Raw genomic sequence first — 21,033 nt, forward strand, 5'->3', positions numbered from 1 at the left:
GTTATTCTCTATTTGTGTTCTAGATGAAACTACATGTCATCATGGATAAAATATAGTATCAAATAGAAGACTTTTTCTTTTTCAAACAACTACTTGACTAGTTGATAGTTTGGATGTTCTTTTGTACTTAAAAAAATGATTATAAAAGAAAGATGCTAACTAAACATTAATATAATTTGAAAGGAAATATTTTTGGCTGATAAAGAATTGATTGTTAGCTTGGCATTTTTCTACATCAATCAAAACATTCTAATTAAGAAATACTAACATTGACTTAATCCACACATATATTAATGAAAAAAATACATTGCAAAAGATAGATCTTACTCAACACTAAATTCTTGGAACATGATGTCCTAATATCTAATAAACATTGAAATACAACAAAATTTTGAGATAAGATTGCTCATCTCCTTATGAAAGAATCCACTTCACATGATATATCTCCCATGTCTATAACATAATATATACTATTCACTTGGCTTTACAATAATATCGCCTCCTTTTTATATGCCTCCTAATAATGTAATCCAAGGGTAATACTAATGAAGGCCTATTCATCAACTAATATAATAAATGATATAAGTAATTAGCCGATAGGCTATTCCCTTGGGGAGGAACTCCCACCGAAAAATTGTCTCACGCCATTAAACCGGTTGCCTTAAGACAAATTTTGGAACGTTGTTTGCGGTCAGGTGAAAGGGCTTTAGAAACTTTCAAGAAAATGCACTTAGCAGGTGTAAAACCAGATTCCAAAACCTTTGCTACCATCCTTCCAGCCTGTGCCAATGGGAGCCTTCGAACAGTATATGGAGATCCATCAAAGCATAATGAATGGGATGATATATGTTAGAATTATCTGCTCATGGAGCTTATATACGTATGTATGTGATGAGGAAAATAATAGTTTTTACGTATGGTTATGGATCCAATTCTAATTTCCCAGGTAATGAAAAATAACCAGAATTGCTATCTCTGATTTGGGTTACCAGATATGATTATCACATTGTTAGTTATTCGATAGTTCCATAGTCTTTTGGACGGTATTAAAAACTTTGGTTTCAAGACCTCGCCCTGTAAAAGCATTGGGAAATCAATGAAATGACAAGAGTCTGCAGAGTAGAAATGTAGGAAACAAATTAGTAACTAGAAAAAGCCACAATCAAGAAGCCTTTAGAAATCCAAATCCCCTCCGGCTATTGCATATCACAGAGGTATAGAAAACATGAAAAAATTGCATGAACAAATGTATTTCTACTTTTAGTGTTGATCCTAAATAAACCACTGAACGTATTCGTTACAAATCATGTGCCTTTCATAATTTCAAAAATTGGCATTTTTCCCATTGATTCTACAATATAAAGTTCTATACAAATCATGCACCTTTAAGAATTTAAAAAATTGGTATTTTCCCACTGACCCTACAATATAAAGTTCTATACATTGTATGGTGTCAAATTCAAAACAGTGTTTTTGTACAATTTATTCTATACGAGCAAAAGGAAATATATTTTTATATATAGATGATAAGAAGGAAATCTTAGGAAAGGCTCGTCAACTCTAGATTGAAGATTGAAGAGATTTATTTTTTTCCAAATGTTGTAGTTGCAACTTGATTGGTAGACATATGAAATATGAAAGTCTAGGTATTGGAAATGAACTATTTTATAGCAACACGAAATCATTGAGAAAGAGGGAACGACTTAAATCACACACACTTAGCTTATATTTCTAGGATTAAAAGTGTTAAATACTCAGAGTTGACAGACATTTTTTAGGCTTAATATGTTGTTTAATGTATGTTGTCACACTAAGAATTCACTCCTAGACTTAAAAGTGTTAAACACTCAGAGTTGACTAACATCCTCTAGGCTTAATATGTTGCTTAGTGTGTGTGGTTTAAGGCTGGCTGAGAAAGAGACCACAACTCATCAGTACACCACCATATGTTTGTCTCCAAGCTGACAAGGTAAGTTTATTTGTTTTCCTTTCCATGTTAACAAACTTGACTCTGTTGATTTCTTATTTGATCATGCATTTAGAGAGGCTCCATCCACTAATCTGCATCCGAAGAAGGAAGCTCTTATATAACTCTTACTGCTCCTTGGATTTGTAGACGTGAGTTATGAATTGTATTTTATCTTCATATTATCATCTTGTTGAGTTAATATCATCTCCTTCTCCTATCAATCTCGCTACAATCCACTGTTTATTGATGCCACATATTTTAGCAACTTGCATGTACCTTAAGTTCTCTTTTTAAGAGATTTCTCTAAACTTTTATAGATAGGGAGTGAGAATATAGTTTTAGAATCGCCCTTGTAATTATAAATCTTTTGTCAAATTTATAATTTTATAAATTGCTACTGGCTTAACCATTGCACCTCATTCAGGTGCAAGCGCTAGTTCATATCACACAATATAAAGTTCCTCAATGACTCTTGACTATCACTAGAACCTTCTCTAAATCTTCACCATTTTTTTCCACTTATTTAATTGGACTCTCAAAAGAGTTACTTGTCTTTCTTTTTTCTCTACATGTATTTATTTTCTTGTTTGTTTGTTGATCCATTAGTTCAATCTTCAATGGATTCTTAAACTTGATTTTTCTTAAATTTCCTTGAGACTTCATTAAAAATAATATCATGTATTATACAATTATTAGATCACATACTCTCATCTAGAACTATAATTTATTTAAACAAAAAACTGATATCCATATAATCCAATTATTTTTAAAAATTCTAAAACCCAAACATTTATAGATGTGAGAGAAAGGATTTATTGAGTTATGTGTAAAGAATGGATAATGAACAACTTTGAAAGCTATAGAGTTTCAAAGAAATCTTCTCCATGCTTTACGTTTCCTAAGAAATCTCCTCCATGTTCTACAATTTACACCAACCGAGCTACGTAGTAAGAGAGAAGTTTCTGAATTCTAATCGCCACCTCATTGTTTCAACTCTTCATTTTATGACGTATATAAGTGTGCCTCTGTTCTCATAAAGTAGACAAACACATGCAAGTACTGATAAAGAAAACCAAACAAATCTGAAGAAAGAGATGTAGTAATCATTACAGTTTCATTCATGGTTCTCGACTTTAATGAAAAGCTTTGTTAACATGGTATGATCTTGGGTTCATGGCGGACCAAGACAAATTTTTGTTTCAACATTTTATTTTAATCCAGTTTAGACTTTGGGATATGCTCTGGAAACACAGTTGTGTATTGAGACAAAATAGAAGATTGTAACAACGGTGTCTCCCAGGCGTACAGAATAAGAGTCTCGTCTGTCTAATTAGTCATCATACAAATTTTAGCTTCCCAAAAATGAAGTACAATTTCCTTACACATATCATGTTGCCACGATGTTTCAAGTCAAGATAACTCACAGATTTTTACTTTGGGATTAACTTTGACGACCATCAACCTTGCCCTTCAGTTCTTAGTATGGTCTATGGATAACAAGGGAAATAAACAAGAAAAAAATTATGAGTTCGTATTGTTATTCGATACAAGCATGAGTCTATGTGGATACCTCTTTAATTAAGAGCCAAAGATTGAGAGATCTCCATTCTACCAAAAACTTAGAGCACAATCCTAACCTCATCTCTTATAAACACCATCAACCTCACTAGTTGAGAAACATACCATCAAACTCACCAATCAAACTAGAATCCTTTCATATAGTATATTTTTTGATTGCTTGATTTTATGTTCTTTTTACACTTTTATTTTAACTCTTGACTTAAAAAAAAATTATGATTGTTATTTTAGGTTTGACCTGAATTCATGTATATATATTTTTTTGTTTATTTTATATGGCCTTTGCCCACATTCTAATTTATTGTTTGTTGCTCTAATAAATCAAGGATGCTATTTCTTATTTCAAGTATTTTACTTTCAAGGATTTTATATCATCTATGAGCTTGTACCTCTTTAGTTACGAGTCAAGTATTGAGGGATCTCCATTCTACCAAAATCTCAAGGCATGATCCTAACCTCATCATAGAATTTATATAAGAAATCAATTTATATAACTTTAAATTTTATAGAATTTGACAAATCATGTCAAGTAATAAATAACTTTTGAATAACTAAACCCTAAGCTATGAAGTAAATATAATTTATTCCTCCCCCTCTTTAACTTATAGAAAGAACAAGAATGTACAACAATTAATGAGACAAGAAGGCATGAATTCCATTGGCCAAACAAGGTGTGTTATGTTGGTTGATTTGTGTTAGAGAAGGGAGATTCAAATAGGTCTAGCAAGGTGCATTATGATAGTTGACTTATGCTAAAAAAGATCACAAAGAACTCTATTTGCTAGATAATTTGAAAATGCAACTACAAAATGGGTGTTGTGGTGTGCACCAAACAATGATCTATTACAAAACAAAACTTTTGTTTGCTAGGTAATTTGAAAATATGACTACAAAATGGGTGTTGCAGTGTGCACTAAACTATGAGATTGCATAATGGGTGTTGTAGTGTGCACCAAACACAAACAATGAGGAGGCCATACATGCCCCCACTTAAGATGTCAACATATTGCCATGTTGATTTCTTAAGGAAGATAGAGATCCATGTCAAGGATAAACACCTCCAACACCACAGAGATATCTTGAACAAAATGCATGTGTTCAAAGCTAGGAAGAAGATCTACTAGCAAACACCATTTTTTAAGCAAGGAAGACATAATTGTAAAAGAGATGCCTTGCAATAAGTGTAAAGTGATCCTTATCAAGGATACATAACTATCAAACAAGGAGGAATATATCTTTGCCTAAAGATATTTACCTCTAAAAAGAAAGGGGATATTTAATAAAGATGCCATATTCAACTAAAAGGGTGAAGGAAACCAAGGATACTTGCCTTCCCTATTGCTAGGAGAGAGATTCTTGACGAAGTATTGCACACTTTGTATCACCAAGGATAGATCATTTATAAAAGGCATGTGCTTTCAAGCAAGGAATAAATCTTAATCAAGGATACACACCTCCAAGCAAGGATAAAATCCTCATGAAGGGAAAAGAATTCTTTGTAATAAAGGAAATCCCTAAATAAAAGATATAACTCAACGAAAGGAAATCAAATCCTTAGGAAGGAGGAACGATTTGAGAACTATTCTTGCCCCCTAGCATAGAGACAAGAATAACTAGACCATTATGTTGCTAGCCAAGTGTCATTGCACATGAAATTGTACCACCATGAATGATAGTGATACCCCAAAAGGTATGCTACTAGTGTCACATAGTGAGGAGCAACATAATAAGAAAGAAATTTTATTTAGAAGGGATGCGAAAAAGATGCCACTCATTGTCATTTGTCATTTGAACAATACCAAAATTGATGAATTGTTTAATTTTACACTCCAAAGCTTTACATTCATTAGTAGAATGCTCATACATTTATTGATACACACAAACTAAAGAATTTTCAAGATTTTGTAAAAAAATTCTCCTTCATTTTGGCCAAGAAAGAGTAATTAAATTGGCTTGAAGAAGGTCAAACAAAATAATTTCTTGTTTAGATAAAAAAAATAAGGAGAAGAAGACATAGATGTATTAGAAAATGCGGGAGGGGATGTTGACAAAGGAGAATGTTGGAAACCCAAACCTTATTTAAAAAAGTGTGATGGAGATTTCTCATAAGCATCAAAATTTTGTTTCATACATCCTAAACCTTGTACATTGCATCTGTGTTAAGAATCAAATGTGGGTGTTGAAATGTTAGGAGGAGAGGGTTCACTCAATTTTAATTGGGTTGAAATCTAAAGAGCCACAATCATCATCAAGACATGTTTTAGAAGAATAAGTTGTAATGGTTGTAGAAGAATCTTGGATAAGTGAAACACAAGGCTCCTTCGAGGCTTCACATTTTAATTGGGGGACATTGCATTCTCCTTTAAAAGATGGTGTAAAGTCTAATGAACCCCAAATTTTCTCTAACAAAGCATCATTAATAAGAGATTATGTTGTAGAAGGAATCACTGTGTTAAAGAAAGATATGCATCCTACCTCTTCTTGAACACCACTATAACAATTAGGGTCATCCTTGATTGTGTAAAGTTTATTGTCATGTATGAATTTTGATGTGTGGTGAAGGGTAGAAGGGATTTCTTGCATAGCATGAATACCTAGAAGTATATTGTAGTTGAGAATCAGGAAATAATATGGATAATCATGGGTAAAGTAACAGGTTCTATCATAATAGGTAATGTGATCAAAACCATGACTAAAGAGGAAATCAGATTGAATGAGGGAGGTATCCCAATTGATCTTATATAGCATGCTTATGCTACAAACATTAAGGCCTGGTCCATTATCAATTAAGGTACACTTCATCCTATTTTAGTTAATGTGAGGTATGATCATGAGGGCATCATGTTCATTTTGAACTTCTAAAGGAGGCAATTCATCTTGTGAGAACACAATATTCATATTTTCATGCATATAATCAAATGAAGTTGCTACATTATGTGCTCTTGTAATAGGAGAGGCAACTACCTTCTATAAGGCTTCTTGGATCAATCAATGGTATGTAGGTGAGATATTTTAGCTAGAGTAGTATGAAGTTGCTCAATTTCATGTCCCCAGATCAAAACAAGTAAACCAATATTACATACCCATGGGAAAGCTCCTTGTGTTATACTTATAAAATATTAGTAGTTAATATAACGATGACAAGAGATTCAATTAGATCTTCACAATGCAGCGATAAACTCAGTATATTGTACAAATAAATACAGTGATAAATTCAATATATATGCAACGACAAACGCAATGATAAATATGATTAATAAGATAAATAATAATAAAATATTATTAAGCAAAGTATTTCATAATAATATTATAAAAATATTTAATAAGATATTCATATAAATAAGATACTTGAATATCTAAAATATTGAATGCAAAAGCTACCAAGTCTGACGTGGATGCAACTTGTGAAGAAGCTATGTTTCAATAATCTAAATGGTCGTCAAAGAAAAGTTCGAAGCTTAAAGATTGGTGGTTAATAAACAAAAACTAAAGCAATATACAATGTGGTGTGATGAAGGTTGAATTAAGAATGCATTCGATTTATGAAACGATGTATCAATGTTTTACAAATCCGACTTATTAAGAGTCATTGACTTGGCTAAGGAAAGCAACGATTAAGCAAAACACAAAAAGACTATGAAATACGATATAGTCAAATTACAAACGATTATGGAATGAAACATATCATTATTATATAAAACAAACCAAAGATGGAATACGATAGTTAAACAAACAGATAAAAGATATACATGGAACGAATTGGGTGGTTTGTGATGGAGAAAGGAATATATATAAAATATATATAGTTCAGATAAAAGATAAATTTGTGGGTGTATATGTGCTGAGATTATAATAATTATATACTCCTGTAAGAGAGAAAAAGAAAGAACGAAAGGAATTCATGCAGACTACCAGCAAGAAAGAAGAGTAAGGATCGGATCAGGCCAGCAAGACGAAAGAATTTCCTATCCTGCCAGCGAAGATAGGAAGAAGTTCAAACAGTGACAGGTACGTATATACACAGTTTCTTGGTCCAAACATTAAAATATATCAGTCAGCATGTTATATATGTTTAAGTCCAACTATATGCATTGGTAGATAAAGAATTAAAAGGGGTGTTCTTACAAGATTAATGATAATTAATATATTGTAAATTGAAAGGACAAATTATGTTTATATATATCTTTCAAACAACATTAAAAATACAGTACTAGTAAACATAACAGATAAGTATTTGCAGAAACCAAGGATATGTATAAAACAATCAAATTCAGGTTGCATAGATTACTGTAATACTGATATGGGAAATAATAAATTAATGGAACACTGACAATGAACAATACTGATACAGAGTAATATTCAGATAGTATTAATGGTAATACAAGACACTAAAGTTATATTGTGTAATATGAAAATTATGTCAAACGTAATTGATTAGCATAACGAGATAAATTGAATAAATATTACTTCACTGGAATATCACAAATGATTCATTGGAAAGGAGGGACTCTTTTTTAAGTACACTACTTTATAGTGGATGCCTAACACCTGTCACATGGAGCCAAGAGGGGTAAAGCATCTTCTCTTGGGCTTAAGAGAGAGGGTGGTTGTGATGAGGGGGAACGGCGATAGAATATCTGGCTGGGTACGCCACTCCATGATGGATGCCTAACACCTGCCATATGGAGCCAAGGGGGATATGGTATTTTGTCCTTGGGCCTAGGAGGGGTGGTTTCTTGGACACCCTATCCTGCAAGCCTACCCTAGTGTAATAAGGAATTGGATAATTAAGGAAAGCAACTAACCTATCACCTGATTTTATCTAACAAACCTGATTGCATCTAATAAATATAACAATCCGAATTTATCTAATAGATCTCATACTAATGGTAATTAATGCATTAATATTAACAACACTCAATATATTTCTTTAGTATGTGTTTCAGTTTATTAAGTATCATTTCATATATGTTCCTTGGTTTTTATATGCAGGAAAACAGTAAACAGAGGTATTCCCATTAATTTTATTTACTTATTTTAGATTTGGGTTAACTTTAAAGGCATAACTAACTAGGGGACATTACACTCAACAAGGGGGCCTTAAGATGCCACCTTTTCTGAAATCAGAAAAGTTTGAAGTTTAATTAGAAATCTACTTTCTAAACTACTAATTTATTTTAAAAATGGTTCAAAATTAAGGTTTCAAAAAAGGGGGCCACACAAAGTGGTCTTGTATCCTAAAAAATAATAATATAGCATATTTTGTCACCCCCCTAAAATATTATTTTTTTTAGAATTTTGAGAACTGCTTCTGTGAGAAATTAGCTAACATTATGTAGTTTATGCCATATTTTTTGGCTAATTTTTTAATGAATATATGATATTTTATTAATTTTTTTAGGCAACACAACTTGAAAAACAAAAATTTGAGTATGATCCCCCTAAAATTATTGAAAACTAATCAAAAAATAAATAAAAATTTCCAATACATGTAGAATGGAGTCTAGTTTCTATAAATGTAATTTGTTTTAAAATTTAACGAATGAGTAAAACACTATACTCAAAATAACACATGTTGGTTTTTGACAATAAAAAGACATGCTAACAAAATAAATTAAGGATGAAAACCTTAACAAAATCAAAAAGTGAAAAAATTATATGGTTATATAGCTAAAGGATATGTGCACAAAGATGGTGGTCAAAAAAGTGGACACCACCCAAAAAACACATGAAAAAACAAGCAGCACGTACACGGTTCTAAAATTTAAAATCACCCCGTACGAGCTTAGATCTGTTGTTCCCAAGCCTAAAAAAGATCGTGCGTACGCGTTGTTTTTAGGAAAGTGGGTGCGTGTGTACTGCGTTAGGAAAGTGAGCACGTATGCGCTACTTTTAGGAAAGTGAGCGCATACGCACTCATAAGCCCTAAAGAACCGCATACGTGGTACCTGTCAAAAAACATTTTGAAAAAAAAATTGGGTCTTATTTTCCCGTGACCACAACGTTTTTTCTTCCACGAAACCACAAACAAGCTGCCTCATTTCTCCTCCAGATGCTATGGATCAAGATTATTTTTTCTTAATTATTGTCTTTCCTTCCCGTTTATTCAATTTGTTTTACTTTTTGAATATAATTTCGTTTATTTTGATTAGGGTTTTTTATTTTTTGTTTCAAAAACCAGATTTTGATAATCCACAACAAGAACAACAAAATGCAACTCCTAAAAAACCCCACAGAAAACCCACAAGATACACCTCCAGTTCCTCCTTTTGATCGTACACCTGAAACACGGGAACAATTGATTAATCAGTTAGGGTAAAACATGTCTAAAATAAATAGAATGATTAATAAATTGAAAACATCTAAGCTTAGGCATCATAAATCCCTCGCCACTAGCCTAGAAACATTAGCTAGTGGTGTCACAATAGTTTCCACACAAATTACAAAATGGGGAAACTTTAGGGATAGGCGTCATCAATACTATGTTGATGGGTTATCATACAAGAGAGTGAAAAACAAAAATATAAGTAAACAACAAATATGTGCCCTTTTTGTTGGTCCTAAAACTAGTGAGTCATTACCTCTTAATACAAAGGTGTTTCTCATACATTAGTGTACCAATGTGTAGATGAAGAATATTTTTTGGTAGAGGTGGTGGATGGTCTTTGATGATCCACCCCATAATAATTATGGGGTGCCATTGTATTTTTTGAGAAAAGTATACTGTGAGTTTGTCCTCAATGTGCGGCCAAACTATTTTGACATGAGAGAGTTCTATGGTAGAGGTGGCGGCTCTGCCCAAGATAGACCTGGAGCTCATAGGCGAGTAGCCTCAGAGAGTCGTCGCCCCCTAGCACCCAAACCCAAGGTGTATCAAGTTGCCCCACTAGAGCTAAAAGAGTTGATGGAGCTACAGACTCTTCAAGTGGCCACAACATTGACTAGTTCCATCATCCAGCATGGGACGTCATTAGCACACCCTCTTGTACTGGATGGTGAGCCATTAGTTGCTCCAGGTGGCGATAGAGAGCCCATTCAGCATTTGTGTGTCAATTGCTCGGGGATATTCTCAGGGACGGATGACGAGGTCGCTGCAGATGGATTCACATCTCATTCGTGCACAATTTGCGGGAGTAGATGTCAGTCCCGCACAGCTGAGGATTTGGCACTAATAGAGGAGTTGATGGACATATTGTTTGCCCATCAGTCGCAGACACAGGTGTGTTGATTTGAATTCATAGCATTTTATTTATTAGTCACTTTAAATTTGTAATTACATAAATGAATTTTCATTTATACATCGATTTAAATTGAGACAAATAATATGGATTCCAGCTTGCAGCAGCGGTATCTCATATTACTCCCACGGTTACTCCAGTTGCAACTTCGATGCCTGAGGTATAAATTTTGTAACATGTTAAAATAGAATAGTACACTTTGAATTCAAAAAAAATACAAGATATACTAACTATCTTTAATGTTTGGTCCAATTTTTGGTTTATAGGTGTTGACAGGGGACCAAATGTCCCAGATTCATGACATCACGCTTTCAGCGATCGATTTTGGCCTACAAGGCTATATGGTATCATATTTTGTACAGCCTTTTTATGTATTGTTTTGATGAAATATGAAAGTCATTTCATTTTAGATTTAAAAATTATGTTTAATATATTATTTGTACTAATATCTCATGTTAATTATTTTCTTTTAGGGTACCCCCTCCACGTCTAGGCCTCGTCCTAAGAAAAAGAATTCCTCGAAGATGCCAAAATGTGGGAAGAAGGTAATTGAACACATTTTTAGTTGTACAATTGTTTGAAAATATTGAAATCAAGTCCTAGTTGGGGTTTGTAGATTGATTAGTGTTTTTTGTCTATTTTACATGTACAACGACCATTAAGCTATGTGGATTTGTTGAATGCACTTGATTCACCCGTGGATCGAGAGAGAGAGAGAGCTGAGGTATGTATCTCTACTTTATTTTCTTGATTTCATGATTATATGCACGTGTACATGTGAACTTGTGATAAATTATAATCTTATAATTTTTTCATATAGGAAATATCCATAGCTGCTTCATCAAGGGCGAGCCCTCCTCCGTGCACTAGAGAAGCATCTCAAGAACTGGTACACTTTTGTTTGATATATTACATTAATTGTTTTTAACCTACAATACTTATCATTATATTAATTATATTTAATCTTTGATCATTTTTTGTATAGGTAATAGCGACAATTTCTCCATTGATGGTGAGCCATCCTCGGTCCATTGGAGAAGCATCTCAGGCACCAGTACGCCATTGTTCTCTATATTATAGCTTTTAAGTGTTTTTGATGTATTTATGTTAGTACAATGTATTAATTGTACATTTAATCTGCAATAGCCCCCTTCGTGGTTCGGCCATAACGTGGATCCTTTTAAGTTTGTCTTCAAGAAAATTCTTAAAAGTGACAACGAGAGGAGAGCGAAGACATTAGCTCTGAGATCAGTCGACGAGGTAATCTACATTTCAATTGCAAATGAATTATAGTTAAATGCATAGTTAAGTTGTTAATTGTGAACTATTTTCTACAAAAGAATTCTAACTTGGCTTTTGAATTGTGGTTTTGCAACCATCTACAGAAGCCATGTACTGCATCAAAGAGGCTCGATTTTGATGATCCACCACAATTTTAGGATTATATAGTGTTAGTTGTGGTCATAGAATGACCAATACATGTAGATATATTCTACATTTTTATTGTATATCGATTTGGACATGACATATGCCACATTTTTGTAATACTTGTATTGACTTGGCAGACATGCTATATATATATATGTGTGTGTGTGTGTGTGTGTGTGTGTGTGTGTGTGTGTGTGTGTGTGTGTGTGTGTGTGTGTGTGTGTGTGTGTGTGTGTGTGTGTTGATATTCGATCCAATAAATGTGTACTGAGTTCATTATTGTGTATTCGTTGTATTTCATGGTTGTCCTTTTATAAAGTTAATTGATCACTTGCCTATGTAATCAACAATATAAATATAAAGAACAAAAATCTATATTATTAAACATTGCAATCATGGAATATGATTTGATAAAATTTCTAAAATGTCGAATTAACCCTATAAAACTACTTGCATTCAGTTCATTATTGTGTATTTGTTGTATTTGGTGGCTGCCCTTTTATCAATTTAAATGAATATTTGCCTATGTAATCAACAATATGAATATAAAAAACAAAAATTGACAATATGAATATAAACAATAATATGTGTGTGGTGCGAGAGCACCCTCATGCTTGCAATGGTCAAATTTTGGCTCTCGTGTGAACAAACCAACATCACGAGCACGTTTGGGTGGGCAGGCTTATACTAGGCATGCTCCTCTAGTGCATCTCAAAGCATCAGAACATTGAGATTGATACCCTACTGGCGCGATCTCTCAAGTGCCTTGAGTCCAAACAATTGTCAAATTTTGACGGACTGTTTCTTCCAATCCAAGACACATATGACAGATCTGTTTGAACCTGTGGGGTCACGTGAGGCTCCTCTACAATGGCCTATCTTGGTTTTTGACAGCTCAAAGCCATTTTCAATTCGTAGCATTTTTTCGTCTGCTGCAAAAATTGTTAAATGCATGCAATGCAAAGTTGCAAGATAGGCTAGAATTGATTCAGTTTGTCGTGTTAACAAACTGACGTCACGAGCGCATTCAGGTGGATAGGTTTACCCTAGGCATGCTTCTCTCATGAATCCCAAAGCATCAAAACATCGAGAGTCATACCCTACCGATGCGATCTCTCAAGTGCCCTGAGTCCAAAAAAATGTCAAACTTTGACAAATTGTTTCTTCCAATATAGGACACATATGACCAATTTATTTGAACTCGTGGGGTCGGGTGAGGCTCCAATACAATGGCCTATCTCGGTTTTTGATGACTCGGAGCCATTTTCAATTAGTAGCATTTTTTTTGCTTGCTACAAAAACCGTTAGTTGCATGCAATGGAAAGTTGCAAGATAGGCTAGAATTGATTTGATTTGTCGTGTAAACAAACCGACGTCACGAGAATGTCCGGGTGGGTAGTTTTATGCTAGGCATGTTCCTCTCATGTATCCCAAAGCATCGGAATGTCGATAGTCATACCCTACCAATGCGATCTCTCAAGTGCCCTGAGTCCACAAAATTGTCAAACTTTGACGGACTGTTTCTTCCAATCCAAGACACATATGACCAATCTGTTTGAACCTGTGGGGTCACATGAGGCTCCTCTACAATGGCCTATCTCGGTTTTTGATGACTCTGAGACATTTTCAATTGGTAGCATTTTTTTGCCTGCTACAAAAACCGTCAGTTGCATGCAATGCAAAGTTGCAAGATAGGCTAGAATTGATTCAGTTCATCGTGTGAACAAACCGACGTCACGAGCGCATTCGTATGGGTAGGTTTATGCTAGGAATGCTCCTTTCATGCATCCCAAAGCGTCGGAATGTCGAGTCATACCCTATCAGTGCGATCTCTCAAGTGCCCTGAATCCAAAAAATTGTCAAACTTTGACGAACTGTTTCTTCCAATCCATGACACATATGATCGATCCGTTTGAACCTGTGGGGTCATGTGAGGCTCCTCTACAATGGTCTATCTCAGTTTTTGACGACTCAGAGCCATTTTCAATTGGTAACATTTTTTTGCCTGCTAGATAGGCTAGAATTAATTTGGTTCGTCGTGTGAACAAACTGAAATCACGAGTGCGTCCAGGTGGGCAGGTTTACGCTAGGCATGCTCCTCTGATGCATCTCAAAGTGTTGGAACATCGAGGGTCATACCCTACCGGCGCGATCTCTCAAGTGTCATGAGTCCAAAAAATTGTCAAACTTTGACGGACTATTTCTTCCAATCCAGGACATATATGATCGATCCATTTGAACCTGTGGGGTCACGTGAAGCTCCTCTACAATGGCCTATCTTGATTTTTGACGAATCTGAGTTATTTTCAATTCGTAGCATTTTTTCGTTTGCTACAAAAACTGTCAGTTGCATGCAATGCAAAGTTGCAAGATAGGCTAGAATTGACTTGGTTCATCGTGTGTACAAACCGACGTCACGAGCGCATTTGGATGAGCAAGTTTACGCTAGGCATGCTCCTCTCGTGCATCCCAAAGCGTCGGAATGTCGAGTCATACCCTACCGACGCGATGTACAAGTTACCTTTATAACTTTTTTGACAATTTTTTTCACAATAATGACAATATTTGCTCAAATTGTATCTAGACTCAATCTATGACTCCTATGACCCAATAATGACTCAAATAATTATCCATGATTATACAAGAATCAAGAATGCTCATGATTGACCTTATCAATAATGGTCATGATTGACCTTATCACATCACATAAGTTACTCAAAACATAGTCACAAAACATAGAGACAAAAAATAATCACCAAACATTGTCACATATTATTCAAAAATTTGCCTTTAAATGTGATCAAATCAGCTCTTGGTTGTTTGAATATACAAAAAAATTCTTACAAATCATCTCATGGGCTTTTATACAAAATTTAGCATTATAATATGTGTGATTCAACTCATTGCCATTTTAATATACAAAATTTAGCATCTAAATATATACAAAATTATGCCCCTAAACATGTAAAAATCAGCTCATGGATATTTATATATACAAAAAATGAATATAGAACAATTCGTCGATGATATATACAAAATTCTCAAAATCATTCTACTCTGAACTATAGAATCAATCAAGTGAGCCTTCAGAATTGGTTCTAACCCGTATTGTGTCAAGTATTGCCTCGTGGTCAGATTCACGAACTTTCCATAAAATCTTGTTATGAGGTCTACCGTGATACTTCATCAAATGAATATTTGTCGCAACAACAAGGTTAGAGAAATGAAGAATATGTCTGTGTGTTTCAAAGTCCTCGAACAACCAAACATCATAATTCTTGATAGGGTATCTCCTAAGCCATGTTCCTGTCACAACAACAGACCCTATTGGGTATTCAATACCCTCTCTGTCAATGATTGTGGTTGTCAATTTTCTTTTAGGTTCAACACAACGATAGAAATAATAATATGTTCCTTCTTCATTGTTATCTTTTGCAACAGCTGCATACACATGACCTGCAATTTTATAAAGTGATAATTATACCAAAAATAAAGTGTGATGTACAAAAAAATGAACCAAAAAGAATACTTGCAAAAAAATTAACTCAAAAAATCACTTGAATCCACTAGGTCGGATACATGGTCAAAATCCACTGATGTCTCCATCTAGCTCAATTGTAGTGCTTTGGGAATTTGATATGTATCAATGGGAGCCAACAATCTACAAGACCATTTGTCAACCCACTCTTGTAATTCACATTCTTCCCACAAACAATACATGCATGAAGAGCGAAAACATACCATTTGTCTCATATAAATTACTAGTGAACTTGCATTTGAACTCATAAATGAGTGCATGTCACTTGATTCTGCAACTATACAACAATCTAGATAGTTTTCAATGTTAAATTTAGTGATCAACCAAAAATATCTATGAACCATTGACGTACCTGGATTACCTAGACCCATCATAGACTTACACCATCACACAATTGTTTCTACATTTATCAACTTAGCACCACCTTCGTACTTCAATTCTTCTCTAGCTAGGGCTCTTTTTGCACATGCTCCTACACCATCGTGTTCTCCCTTACCATGTTAAGCCTCAATAAAATTTCAAAAGTGTTGTACACCACTTGTGATATGCATCCTTGTCAACTGATAAAACATCCTTGCATTCTTGAATTGTGCGGTGCAATTATCTAACCATATTAAGTGTTGGTTGTATTGTATGTTTTTTTCCTTTAAATTATCATAGAAAAATTTAAAGCATCCTTGTACAAAATTCGATGAATGAGTACAAGCATCACTTATGTAGAAGTGATACTCTCTTACAACCTTTCTATCCTCATTTGTGTTATCATCTACATGCATAAATGTTATGTGTACAAAAATAGAAACTTGTGTAGAATGATAATACATAGATTGCACTTAATTTTGAGGTTGTAGTGTATAATTTTCAGCAAAATCAACAATAGAGACAATGGTGCCAAGAGGAAATGTGTCCTTACATAACTTGAATTCTTCATCTAACCATTGAGCGTTTTGTATGCATAGTGTACTCATAAACTAGTTTATCTTTAAACATTTTCATAAATTTAGCTACACATATATCATTTTTCACTAGCTCACATCTCTTCAAAAAAATTTGATTTTTAAGTCCATATGTGACTATCTTGTATTTTCCAAAAGAAACTAGTTTCCTACCAATTTCATGTGTGCTCTCCAAATGTACACATCTTCGTAAATGTTGCAAACCACCACATATAGCACAAGAGCCTTCCAAACAAAGCATCTTATAATAAATGCAACCATCATGTCTATTGCATAGCACACTTGAAATAAATTTTCTTACCGACTTAGGAGGTGCTTGTATATTGCATTCATACAAAACATCATTAGTGTGCAAAGTAGAACATTTATGACGAAAAATATCATAGTGCATGGAAAATTTAATATGCATCCTACAACAACATGTGGTGCATACATGATTAATCTTAATATAAAAAGGTTTTGCCATTTCAAAAAATATTTGAGAAATTCTTATTTGAGGAAACTTTTCAAGGAATCTTTCATAAAATTTTGTTTGAGTCATATCCAAATAGTTTTTGCCATGTGGCTCATGGTTTGTAGACTGATTCGCCTTCTAACAACATCTCTTTGGTTGGGCGAAACTCTTGTGTTGTCATGCCAAAAAAATTTAATTATTGTTCTTAATGCATCAACAACAACCTTGTCTTTGCGTGGTAGTCTACCCGAGAATACCCAAAGAGAATTATTGTTAGGTTCCTCTATTTTATTCGCCTTTGTAATGCTTTACTTAATGTTGTTCTCCTAACGTTTAATGACTTACTTGTTTTTCTTATCAAACGATCTTTTTTTTATTTTCTTGTTCTTTATAGTTGATGTAATGACACGTCGAGTAGCATTAGAATCTTTAGTATGTGATTTTGAACCAATAGCTTGATATGCATCAAATAGATTTCTCACAATAGTTCTTTCGTTGTTACTTTTAGATGATCTTAGGCCTATAATTTTCATTGTTTCTCTAAAATTCAAATTTTTAATCATTTGAACAATTAATTGACATTGCGGTTTGATTTAAGTTTTTAAAATAGTTTTGTCATATTCTTTTAACCATTCTCCTAATAGTTCGTTCATTCATTTTATCAAGCATCGGCTTCAATACATTTTCATCAATGTCAATTAGATACTTTGGTTTCCTACGAATGATTCTAGGAGGTGTTAACATCGGTGCATTGTGTACATTCAATTCATCAAATAGAGCAGGTGTATGTTCATCATTTAATTGATTATTCAATGCAGTATCTTCTTCAATTGCATTAGGTTCATACGATAATCAAATGTCTCTTCTTCAATTGCATTAAGTGAATTATGTTCGTTTGGTAAATCAAATTAAGATGTTGAGGATGACATACCTTCTTCTCCCATTGTTCTTATGTCACGTAATTTCTTCATACCTTGCCTTTGTCTTTCATTTTCAGCCTCTCGTTGTTCCATCATTTCTCGCTTGTTCTTTCCCATGGTTGATATCGGTTGTCCTAAATAGAATCATATTATATATATGTAAACAAAAACTCATAAACAAACAAATAACCATAAATATGCATCATATCATTATTTTTCTGAATCAAAACTATTAAACAATAATAATAATATTGACAAAACTAATAAGAACAACAATTCAATCATTTGAAATCATGCAAAAACAAAAAAATTCACTTACTTCTATGTATAAAACAGTGATAGAAGTGCAGACACAATTGCAGTGGGGCCTTCAACGACCTCAAAAACTTCTTTTGAGGTCATTGAAGCTCTTGGGCAAATAAAACTATCTAAGTACCTCGTACGCAGTATATTAATAACAGTGTGTGCGCCATTAGTCCCTGAAATGTTGGCAAGCCCAACTGTATTCTTTTTTTCACCATGTACACACTTAGAACTCATAATTAGCACTTACGCGCTCCAACACCTTAAAAATGTTATGGCAGGGCAGCAAACTAATAGGCTCAGTACCTCGTACGCGCTATTTGTAGTAAAGAAAATATGAAGGAAAAGGGAGAGAGGGAGAGAGGGAGAGAGAGAGAGATGGGGTATGGAGGAAGGGAGAAGGGGAGAGAGGGAGAGGGTATGGAGGAAGGGAGAAGTAGGGAGGGAGAGAAGAAGAGAGAGAGGGATGGGGTATGGAGGAAGGGAGAAGGGGAGAGAAGGAGAGAGAGGGAGACGGAGACAGAGGGAGAGAGAGTGAGTGGGAGGGGAGGTGTGAGGGGGGTATAGATAGATAGAGAGAGAGAGAGAGAGAGAGAGGCACCTTGTACGCGCTTGAAAGGGGGGGGAGTGGGAGACAATACACATACACAAACGTGTGTATATATATACTTAATATATTATATTATATAAAATATAATATATATTATTATATACATATATATATATATAAATATTATATATTTATATATTATATGTATATACACATATTATATATACAATATCATATTATACACATTCCCAAATTTTAAACAAAAGTTGCACGTACGCATTGTTTATAGTAAAGATAGAGTGTACGTGTTTCTTAAACCATACATACCACGTACGCGCTTTTTATGCCATAAGTACCCTGTACATGCTTTTGACTATTTAGGCTTGGAAATAGGCCTGGATGACAAATTTACGGTTTGGAAGTTTAATTTCCCTCCATTTCCCTCCTTTTTGATGTGTTTTATTTTATCAACTTGGTTTCTCGACTTTGTCATCATTAGGTTTACACTTCATTAAGTGGGTATTTCTAAAATTGCCACCATATTTTCACCCGTCTTCTGGGCTTTCTAACCATGTAATTTTTTTAAAATTTGAACAACAATAACATATTATTATTGAATTTTTTTAACCAGTGTCTCCATAGTTATCATAGAAATACATGTATTTATTTTTAATAACTTTTGATCTACTTATCTAAATTTAAAAAACTTTATATATTATTGTAGAGCACTTGATTCTTTACAATTTTTTAAAAAAAAATATTTTTGATTTTTTTAGTGCAACTTATGTTTCGCGCACTAACAGGTACCTAATTTTCATGATGTGCTCAATTGGAAAAATCATAAAAAAAAAATACTCAACAAAAAATTACAAAAAATACACATCGTCTAGTGCTCACTCTTAACTATCTTTCTGCCAAAGGATTTTTCAAAATACTAAATCTAACTATGAATTTTTTGATGTGCACGTCAGACACTATGTTATGTTTTTCAGAAAAAAATCAGAGTCTATTTTTTGCGCGCGAAAGATTTGACCCCCTTAATCTTATCCAATTTTGAAAAAGTTTAGTAGTTTCGAATCTAGATTCAGATTTCTACAATATTTGTTCTTCGATTATCTTCATATCTTGAGTGGATAGCTTTCAAATTTTGCCTCCAAGTTCAGGTTCACCTGATTTCAGAAAACAAGTGTCCACTTATACCCCCTTTTTTACCACCATCTTTGTACACTTACCCTTAAGAGAGAGCTTAATGTCATAGCGATATTTTTATTTGCATTGAAACACATGCAAACCTGATGGAGAGCACAACCAAAAATATGTGAATTTTTTTAATCTTGAATCCATAAAAACATGTCAATAGCATGAAATGATAGTCCAACCCTTTGGTTGGATGCCCAAGGAAAATCCAACCTAAAGGGTTGGTATTTCCCAGTGCAAAATATTTGGCTAGCACAAAGTTCGGTGCTTGCCAAATTTTAAAAATGTGGTTTTTACATTTGGCGCTCACCAAATAATATTTTAGTATAAGTCACATTTCAATATGTCATTTTCCTTTCTTGTAATTTAAGTTGTATTTCATGTATATATTGGATGTATGAGAGTGGTTTCAGATCTCTAGGAGTTATAATGTAGATTCTAGGTTTTAAGAGATCATGTAAATTTTTAGACTTTGTCGAATTTTAGTAATTAGCATGCTCATATCAACATTCTCTCACTCTCTCTATCTTACTCTCTTTATCTTTCCCAAAATCTATACCTATCACTTTCCCTATCTTCTCTCCTTCACCTCTCCCTCCCTCTCTAGTTCTCTCCCACCCTATCTACCTTGCCTTCCCTCCATACTTGAATCTTTATTGTTGCCTCTATCTCTCTTTGCATTCTTCTCTCTCCCTCTCTCCTTTCTCTCCATTCTCTTGATCATCCTCTCTCCCCATCTCTAGTTCTTTCTATCCCTCCCTCTTTACCTTAGTACCTCTCTCTCCCTGTCTCATTACCCACCTCTTTCTCCCCCTCTATCTCTCTTGCCTCTATCTTTTCCCCTAGTTCGCTTACCCCTCTCTCCCTAAGTTGTAGGTCTCTCACCTCTATATCTCTCCCCT

General features: G+C 34.0%; 1 protein-coding gene across 6 annotated transcripts in view; it reads right to left on the bottom strand.

Moving 5' to 3' along the window:
* Positions 1–481: 481 nt before the first annotated feature.
* LOC131029723 (histone-lysine N-methyltransferase ASHR1) overlaps positions 482–21,033 on the bottom strand; it is a 295,469-nt gene continuing 274,917 nt past the window's right edge. For 4 of the 6 annotated variants that reach the window (XR_009102821.2, XR_009102814.2, XR_009102819.2 and 1 more), the window contains 2 exons: positions 15,771–18,215; positions 15,177–15,669 (listed from right to left, as the gene is read on the bottom strand). Coding sequence is in view for 1 of the 6 variants with exons in the window: in XM_057960357.2 (XP_057816340.1) it covers positions 18,155–18,215 (61 nt within the window). In the remaining 5 variants the exon portion in view is untranslated. Of the gene's footprint in view, positions 1,113–15,176; positions 18,216–21,033 lie in introns of those variants that run through there. The other 2 variants (XR_009102815.2, XM_057960357.2) reach the window with 2 other exon arrangements.

Source organism: Cryptomeria japonica, chromosome 10 (genome assembly GCF_030272615.1).
Source record: "Cryptomeria japonica chromosome 10, Sugi_1.0, whole genome shotgun sequence".
Lineage (NCBI taxonomy): Eukaryota > Viridiplantae > Streptophyta > Pinopsida > Cupressales > Cupressaceae > Cryptomeria > Cryptomeria japonica.